The 9,940-nt window shown below is 33.5% G+C and overlaps 1 protein-coding gene across 3 annotated transcripts in view; it reads left to right on the forward strand.

Annotated features, from left to right (window-relative positions):
* The window catches only part of CCAR1 (cell division cycle and apoptosis regulator 1), a 46,019-nt gene extending 37,224 nt beyond the window's left edge, over nt 1–8,795 (forward strand). For all 3 annotated transcript variants that reach the window (XM_019731734.3, XM_019731733.3, XM_074339528.2), the window contains exons 18-25: nt 1,549–1,788; nt 2,181–2,292; nt 4,587–4,669; nt 5,694–5,840; nt 6,596–6,716; nt 6,811–6,996; nt 7,532–7,737; nt 8,446–8,795. In XM_019731734.3, coding sequence (XP_019587293.1) covers nt 1,549–1,788; nt 2,181–2,292; nt 4,587–4,669; nt 5,694–5,840; nt 6,596–6,716; nt 6,811–6,996; nt 7,532–7,737; nt 8,446–8,505 — 1,155 coding nt within the window. In that variant the 3' untranslated portion in view covers nt 8,506–8,795. The remainder of the gene's footprint in view (nt 1–1,548; nt 1,789–2,180; nt 2,293–4,586; nt 4,670–5,693; nt 5,841–6,595; nt 6,717–6,810; nt 6,997–7,531; nt 7,738–8,445) is intronic.
* The last annotated feature ends 1,145 nt before the right edge of the window (nt 8,796–9,940 follow it).

Below are 9,940 nucleotides of genomic sequence, written 5' to 3' on the forward strand. Positions count from 1 at the left end.
GTAGTAGTGCCTACCATGTAGTAGTCATTCAAGAAATAAGTAAATGAAAAGAAATAGTCTTCGGTATTACTTACTGCTTATAAAGTATATGCTGTACATCTAACAGATGGTGTAAGAGGATCTGAAATTAATGCTACTCTGGTGGAAACAAAACAATTTGGAAACAGCCCTTTGCTAACAAAATGGTCCTTTATTTTTTCCTCCCCACCTAACATATCCCCTTAGTTAGTTTCCTTTTAACCTATCATTAGAATGCAGAAATCATTTTGATACATGGATTTAAGAGAGATTACTCTGTAACGAAGAAAAATCCTATCATTAAAATTATGAATCTTTGTCTGACTTAATATTAATGCTAAATGTATGTCTGTTTTTCAATATTTATAGATGAAAAGATAGGCAGAATTAATTCTGTTCTTCTAGTTAATGTTCTAATTCTCTAAGCAAATCTAATGCATTTTAATTATTGCTTTTTATCTCTAGGTAATAGAAAACTCTAAAGAAAAGATATGCCTCTTGCTATTTGCTTACACAAATGGAGGTTTTGTTAGTTTACATTAATGGTTAAGAGAAAGTGGAATTTTTAACATCTTTAATTGTCATTTTACTAATAATAGTTTTATTTAAAATGTGTAAAGACTGAGCATGAATTAAAAATAGATTACAAGATCACTTATAATTTGAATACATTGTATTATCCTTTATGATCAGGAAAATAGTCTGATTAAAGTGTTTTACCAAATATACTGAACAGATTGCTAAAGATTACATGTTGAAAGCAATTAACCTTAGAAATATTTACATAGAATATTTAGTATATGATTTTAGGTTCATGAGTATGTTAAAAGTTATTATTCATGGATCCTTGCATAGTAATAAATGCTTGCTTCCTACTCAGAATTTTTAATTGGTTTCCCTTGCCCCTGGCATGTTCTAGTATCTATATATGGCATCCCCCCCAACCGCCACCTGCTGGTCACTTTTCAAATGTCACCTTATCAAGGACACCTTCTCTGATTATACTCTCGTTACTCTCATCCTGTTTGTTTTGTTATAATTTGATGTTGATTTGGTTATACCGAACTGTTCCCCACTATATTGTTAGTTGGGAAATCCCGACTCATGAGAGTCAGGATTTTTATCTGCTTTCTTCATTGCTGTATGTCCAATGCCTAGAACAGTCCCTGGTACATAGCAGGCGTTTCATAAAAACCTGGAAAGTAAATTAATAAAGTACATTTACCATGAAGATTGTGTAACGAAGTAGAAATCCTTTTTTTCTACTCCTCATTTTCAAATTTTCTGTAGTACAGTTTTTATTTTTTATAATATTTGAGCAAATGTATATTAAACATAGCTTACATCTTCAGAAGAGTTTTTGAGGATTTTTGAAGCTTCTCAACATTATTGACATCAATTACTATAACTCTATTGTTAGTGCACATTAATTGTTAGGTATTGCAAGTTATTTGATAAATTACTGACTGCTGGATTTATTTCAATATTTCTATTAAAGTTATCTGGATTACTATTGGTGTCTTTTTATAGGTTTCATTGTTTGCAGAACTTTTCAATGAAATGCTTCAAAGAGATTTTGGTGTCAGAATATACAAATCATTATTATCTCTTCCTGAGAAAGAGGACAAAAAAGAAAAGGAAAAGAAAAGTAAAAAAGATGAGAGAAAAGATAAAAAAGAAGAAAGAGATGATGAAACTGATGAGCCAAAACCTAAACGGAGAAAATCAGGCGATGACAAAGATAAAAAAGAAGATAGAGATGAAAGGAAGGTCTGTATTTATTTCCATGACGAGAAACCTGATTTAAATGTTTTCAATTACCTTTCAAGAGTGTAACAAATTATGATGAATTCCATCAGAGTAATGAAACATAAAGGCCAAACTAAAAGGTTTTAGTGTATTAGAAATTTAAGACTGTGAATTAAGCCTATATAAATAAATATCTATAACTAGTTTTATGGTCATGTATTTACTTTTTTAGTTTCAGCCACACAGCATTATGGTTTGATTTACATATATTGTGAATGGCAGTTTATTCTTCGAGTATATTATTGTCATAAGAAATTTATAATGTCATTCTATTTGTAGTGGATTTAATGTTTTTTGGGTTTTGTCATTTCACGTTTGGTGAGATCTTAATTTTACAGCATTTTAAATTACAGAAAGATGATAAAAGAAAAGATGATTCTAAAGATGATGATGAAACTGAAGAAGATAACAATCAGGATGAATATGATCCAATGGAAGCAGAAGAAGCTGAAGATGAAGAAGATGGTATGATTCAAATTTATTTCTTAGAATAAAAAATACATTTTTTTGTTTAGTGACTTTGTATCACTGAAATCCACAATTTTGGTATTTTATATTTTTTAGAATAGAAACAGTAAATTTTTTTTCTAGCGAAAGTCTGTTTATATTGTTTTATTTTTAGGTGAGAGAATTCAGACATGTTTATTTTTAATTAATCATATGTCGTATATCTAATACTTGTTCAACTTGAGGAAAGAAATTTTCCTGAACATGGTGCTTAAACTGTGTTATAAAAGGTATAATAGATCATGTTGTTTTGTAGAATACATTCTTTAGAAACCTGATTTTAGCACTTTTTTAAATTATGAAGACTATCATATATGCAAACGCATGCATATAACATATAGGTAGAGTTAAGACCAATAATAAACACCCCTATACCTAACATCCAAATTTTAAATAACAAACTTTTACTAACAGAAATGATACCCAAATTACCCTACAATAGATGACCTAACCAGTCGTAGGCTCCAGCCATAAAGTACCTGTAAAGTTTCACTGGGTACTTGTCAGTTTTCTGGGTTTTTAAAAACAGTTTACTAAGGTTGCCAATACATACCACAAAACTCACCCATTTTAACTATACAATTTAATAATTCTTAGTAACTGCAGAATTGTGAAACGATCACCACAATCCAGCTTTAGAATATTTTCCTGTTTCATTTATTTATTTATTTATTTATTTATTTTAAGATTTTATTAGGGAAGGGGAACAGGATTTTATTGGGGAACAGTGTACTTCCAGGACTTCCCCCCCCCCCAAGTCAAGTTGTTGTCCTTTCAATCTTAGTTGTGGAGGGTGCCATTCAGCTTCAAGTTGTTGTCCTTTCAGTCTTAGTTGTGGAGGGTGCAGCTCAGCTCCAGGTCCAGTTGCCATTGCTAGTTGCAGGGGGCACAGCCCACCATCCCTTGCGGGAGTCGAACTGGCAACCTTGTGGTTGAGAGGACACGCTCCAACCAACTGAGCCATCCGGGAGCTCAGCGGCAGCTCAGCTCAAGGTGCCGTGTTCAATTTTAGTTGCAGGGAGCACTGCCCACCATCCCTTGCGGGACTCGAGGAATTGAACTGGCAGCCTTGTGGTTGAGAGCCCACTGGCCCATGTGGGAATCGAACCGGCAGCCTTCGGAGTTAGGAGCACGGGGCTCTAACCACCTGAGCCACTGGGCCGGCCCCCTGTTTCCTTTATTTTAAAAAAAGTTTTTTTGAGATATAATTCACATGGTATACAATTACACCCATTTAAAAGTACATCACTCACTGGTTTTTAATATTTACAGAGTTGTACAACCATCATCATAATCAATTCTAGAACATTTTCTTTATCTCAGAAAGAAACCCCCCCATACTCATTATCAGTCACTCCCATTTCCCCACAACCTCTTCAGCCCTAGGCAACTAGTAGCTTTCTGGCTCTGTAGATATTCTGGATATTTCATGTAAATGGAATCATACCACATTTGGTCTTTTGTGACTGTCTTTTCATTTAGCATGTTATCAAGGTTCATGCATGTTTTAGCATGTATATTCTCTTTAATATAAAGTTTTCTTTACATTGTTCAAGTACAGCTTCTTACCTAAAGCAGTCTTTCCCAGAGTGTCCCAAGATATTAACAGGTATTAAGCTTAATAAAGTGTACTAGAATCAAATAAATTTGGGAAACCTGGGTTAAACAAAGTTCTGCATGTTTTAGCACAGAATTTCTTAGCTGCTTATGTATGTTGTGGATGTCCAAGAATATAGTATGACATATTTATGAGTATATATGCTTTGTAGTATCTCAAGGACCGTTTAATTTCTTGTGTTTAGTATACTTCATATTGTATTTTACCAATGAACCATTTGTTACTCTGGGCTTTTTCATGGAGATCCAATTGAGAGAGCCAAGAAGCCTGTAGAACCAAAATTTCTCTCTTAAATTTTCAACAGATAACATTAAGTAACTGGAAAACACTCTTTAATATTTGCATATAATTCATGAAAGGATGACGTATGTATTAGTTTACCAAGGCTACTGTAAAAAGTACCTCAGACTGGGTGGCTTAAACAATAGAAATTGATTGTTTCTCAGTTCTGGAGACTAAAAGTCTTAAGTTCTTCATAATTTTCTTTTAAAATCCAAACTATTTTTATCCATATGTAGTCATATGATATTTCTTTGCTAATGTGTCTTTTGCAAAGTGATCAGTAATAGAAAAGTATGTTTTGGTAGTTGAAGATCTGTATTAAGGAGTTTTTTATTGCTATTGTATTGTATAGATCGGGATGAGGAAGAAGTAAACAAACGAGATGACAAAAGAGATATCAACAGGTACTGCAAGGAGAGGCCCTCTAAAGATAAGGTATTTATTGAATACTGTGTTCTTTATAATGTGATAATTTCCTTTTTTTATTGGGGAACAGTGTGTTTCTCCATGGCACATCAGCTCCAAGTCATTGTCCTTTAATCTAGTTGTGGAGGGCGCAGCTCCGCTCCAAGCCGTTTTCAACCTTAGTTGCAGGGGACGCAGCCCACCATCCCATGTGGGAATTGAACTGGAAACCTTGTTGCTGAGAGTTCATACTCTAACCAACTGAGCCATCTGGCCGCCCCTCCGGAAGCTCAGTGGCAGCTCGGAAGCTCATTGGCAGCTCGTTGTCTTCAATCTAGTTGTGGAGGGCGCAGTTCACTGGCCCATGTGGGAATCGAACCGGCAACCCTGTTGTTCAGAGCTCGCATTTGAACCTACTGAAGCCATCCAGCAGCCCCGATAATTTCCATTTCTTACATAATCCAGACTTACTGTTAAATATAACATAGTCGTGAAGTTTATTGGTCCTTGTATATCTATATATTCACTCAGAGCAAAATTCAATCAGTTGGGGCTGGCCCGGTGGCTCAGGCTGTTGGAGCTCTGTGCTCCTAACTCCAGAGGCTGCCGGTTCGATTCCCACATGGGCCAGTGGGCTCTCAACCACAAGGTTGCCAATTCAATGCCTCAAGTCCCGCAAGGGATGGTGGGCAGCACCCCCTGCAACTAACATTGAACACGGCACCGTGAGCTGAGCTGCGATTAAAAGGACAACAACTTGACTTGGGAAAAAGTCCTGGAAGTACACACTGTTGCCCAATAAAGTCCTGTTCCCCTTCCCCAATAAAATCTTTAAAAAAAAAAAAGAATTCAATCAGTTGTATTTCGATATTTGCGGTTATGTCAGATAACCAGTATGTCATTCCTATCTCCCATACACATAAACCAGATCGACTTATTTGAGCTAAAATGAGACAAAGATCTTTTCAGATTTTTGCTACTTTATGGATAAAGTCTCAGTTTCTCGCGTTTCAGGGGTAAAAATTGTATACTATATCTTCTACGTTTTCTTTAGGAAAAAGAGAAGACTCAGATGATCACAATTAACAGGGATCTGTTAATGGCATTTGTTTATTTTGATCAAAGCCATTGCGGTTACCTTCTTGAAAAGGATTTGGAAGAAATACTTTACACTCTTGGATTACATCTTTCTCGTGCTCAGGTAATCTATCTTGTGAATATCTAAAATGAAAAACATTTTAAAATAACTTTATCTTTTTAATCTCTGACTTTTTGAAATATGAAAGCAATACCGTATATATGTACTGTCTAGTACAGTATATATGTACTAAATATAATAGTAATAGTCAAGCAGTTCTGAAATGTATAAAGTCACCTTAAAAGTCCCCTCTCCCTCTAGTTCCCTTTCTCTAGCATCTTTTTATAAGCAACTCGTTATATTTCCAGTTTTATAAACAACATATAAAGTCATTCTGTACATATCGATAAACAACTTTTTAAATTTAACAATCGATCATGAGCATTCTATTATGAAAATAGAGAGCCACTTCATTCTTTTTATGACTGCGTAGCAATCCATGGTATAGATGTACCATAATTGTCTTAGCTGCTAGTGCCAGTTACTTGGCGTTTTTCATTTTTTACAATTACAAACTATGCTGTAATAAACAACTATACAAACTATGCTGTAATTGTCTTTGTGCATACACTTCAATATATTTATTAGTGTTTCTATCAATGTTAAACTTTTTTTAACAAAAGTTTTTCAAATGATACTTTGGACTTTAGGTTTGTAGAGAAGATATTTCAAAGAATAAGTGCTGTAATTGAGTGGGAGTGAATACCAGAGAAAACAGATGCCATAGATGTTCATCATAAGTGAAAATTAGAACACAGTTGTTCAAGGAGAGTCAAAAACTTTTTTTCATATTTTTAATTTGTTTACTTGTATAACAGGTAAAGAAGCTTCTTAATAAAGTAGTACTCCGTGAATCTTGCTTTTACCGAAAGTTAACAGACACCTCAAAGGATGAAGAAAACCATGAAGAGTCTGAAGCATTGCAGGAAGATATGCTAGGTTTGAGTATATTATTTTAAAATTGTGCCATTATATAACTATTAGTAATTAAAGAAAAATAGCTTAATAAAATACGGTATCTTTTATGTTATAGGAAACAGGTTGTTACTTCCAACACCAACAGTAAAACAGGAATCGAAGGATATGGAAGAAAATGTTGGCCTTATTGTGTATAATGGTGCAATGGTAGATGTAGGAAGCCTCTTACAAAAATTGGAAAAGAGTGAAAAAGTAAGAGCTGAAGTAGAACAGAAGCTACAGTTACTAGAAGAAAAAACAGGTAAGGAACAGAATTAGATATATCAGTACTTTTAGCACCCTATTGGGATATATATATGTGTACACATATATACATGACTGCACATATATGCCTATCCTACCATGTCTTTTAGTCTAGGCCTCATAATGTAACTTTAGTTTTGATCATTTCTGTTGAAGATTAGAAATTGCTTGGCTTTGTAAGAATTAATGTCAGATCTTCGTGTGCGTTCTCAGGTTTGTTTGTTGTTCTGTTGCATCCTCTTACTCCTCTTGGTTTTCACCAGTTTCTGCTATTTTCTCAAGTCTGTACAATCATCGAATAATGGAACCTGGATTTAGAAGTAATATTTAGATAAAGCTTATTTTAAATGAAATGAGTGTTGCAAATGTGCTTTATAACTACTGAAATTGACACTTGTAGCCATTTTAAGGAATTATATCTGCATTTTATTTTCCTAGCTTAAATATTTTTAACCTCAAAATTAAATTGGAAATTTTAAGGTGTTCAGTGGTGAATTTTTGTTTGTTTGTTTGTTTTTTGTTTTTTTTAACAGATGAAGATGAAAAAACCATATTAAACTTGGAGAATTCCAACAAAAGCCTCTCTGGTGAACTCAGAGAAGTTAAAAAGGACCTTGGCCAGTTACAAGAAAACTTGAAGGTTTCAGAAAACATGAATTTGCAATTTGAAAACCAACTGAATAAAACAATCAGAAACTTATCCACAGTAATGGATGAAATACACACTGTTCTCAAGAAGGTTAGCAGTTCTGTACTTTTGATGTTTTTGTAGTTTATTTCAATTTTTAAATCTCTGGCAATTTTAATGTTATTAAGCTCTTAGTTAAGCTTTTTCTAGAAGCAAATAATTGTAGCATTCTGCCCTCCACCAGATTATTCAGAGGCAATCCCCAAAAGATTGTATTTCTTTAGAACTTAATTGGGATGTCAACATGGGTTATGTATACAGACTTCCTAAAGGAAATTTTATTTCTATTCCTCAGAACCAGAGAGTGAGTTTGAATTTGAGGAAGATAAAAACATACAGTTCTTTTTAAAACCCATTTATTGTTGGGCAGAGTTGAGAAACTCTTTGGCACTATCAAAATTAATTTATTAGCATTCTTACTAAAAAACAAATTGTCTAGTAACTCAGTGCCATTGTAAACTAACTTCAATAATTGAGAGATATTCCACAATCTTTTCTTACTTAGAGAATAAGATGTAACAAAATCTGCAGTGCAAGGAATATACTATTTGCCTAATTACCTCTAATTTTCAGGACTCAGATGGCTTTCTCAAATACTGTAATAGAAGCCATCCTGCATAGAATTGAGAAAGATTTTTTCCATTCTGGCATAGTTGGTAAAATGGGCTACCTGAAGCAGCTGTTTACTAATGTTTATTAGTTTTTCAAGTAACATTTTAGAGAATCTAATAAAATTACTTTTTCTTTATTATTTTATAGGATAATGTGAAGAATGAGGATAAAGATCAGAAATCCAAGGAGAATGGCGCAAGTGTATGATAACACATGTAGTGAGGAAGAATGGTGTTAAATAATGTAATATAAAAAAATCATGATACAAGAATGTTTGAAAGTGATGCATGTTTGATTTTAGTAGTATAAATATCTGTTAGTTCAAATGATGTATAAAGTTTTATGAATGTGGGAGTCTGCTTTTGAAAATTGCTTGTAATTCCTGGCATTCAAATTATTAAACACTCCTTGAGTGAAATAATTTTGCATTGCAAAATATTTTAGGATGAACTTTGTTATAGTTTTAACCCCAATAAAGTTCATCAATTTAATTGACAGTAGTATTTAATTACCATGTCTTTTATTAAAATACCTAAAAAATTGTAGTAATTTTATTTATGGAAATAGCATTATTAGGGTTTTTAAAATTTTTTTTAGTCTTTTAAAATTTCAGTATAATCATAAAATAGCATGCTGCTAAAGCTTTGCAAGGTTTTTGACCCAGACACTTTTTTTACTTGTCATAAAAAAAACCCTCTAATTATCAGTCTCTAAAATCATTCATTAAAAAGTTTGTTCATCGAAAAGACAGTACATCAGAAACTAAGAAAACAATAGATAATTACCATTGTTATCACATATTTTAGGTTTTACATTGAACTAATAGTTCTGATGTTAATGTTTTCAGTGAAATGTTCCACTTTCTCAGCATAGCACCTAATTACTTTTAATTTTGAGGGGTTTTTTGCAGTGTATGTCAAGTGTACAGTTTAGTACTAAGCCAGTAGATGTCAGTCTGATGCCTTAAGTTAAGCCTTCTTTCATTAAAAATAATATTTTTATTAGTCTGTATACTTCCTTCAGTGAATATTTTAGTGAATACATAAGAGTTGATTAGCTGTTGAGTGAAAAAGGTAGAAAATTTGATACACTGATACAGTCGTTCTCAGTGGGTGGTGAGTTTGACACATACACACACACACACCCGCCGTTGCCTACCCCTCCCTTCCTGGACATTTAGCAATATCTGGAGCCATTTCTACTTGTCACAGCTGGGTGAGTGCTACTGGCATCTAGTTGGTAGAGGCCAAGGAAGTTGCTAAACATCCTATATTGCATAGCCAAGCCCTCCACAACAAAAAATTACAGCCCAAAATGTCTACAGTACCCAGGTTGAGAAACTGATTTAAAGTAGTATAACACTGGTGAAAACTGAGTCCATCTTTACCAGATGATTAGGTTTTCGTATTTGTTTAAATAACCTTTCCTGGACTGTTTCACTGACATAGAAATACTGGGGTATCAAAAAAATGTACACACATTTTAAGAAAGGAAAAAAATATTAAAATTACGCTGATGTTGGCCACTTCGAGCACCTCTTGTAATTGCAGAAGTCAAATGTGACTTACGTCTTTTGTTATCGGTATATATTATAACAATTTTAATACAGTTTTTTCCTTAAATCGTGTATACATTTTTTTTT

Source organism: Rhinolophus sinicus, chromosome 15 (genome assembly GCF_057876585.1).
Source record: "Rhinolophus sinicus isolate RSI-liver-muscle chromosome 15, RSI-T2T, whole genome shotgun sequence".
NCBI lineage: Eukaryota > Metazoa > Chordata > Mammalia > Chiroptera > Rhinolophidae > Rhinolophus > Rhinolophus sinicus.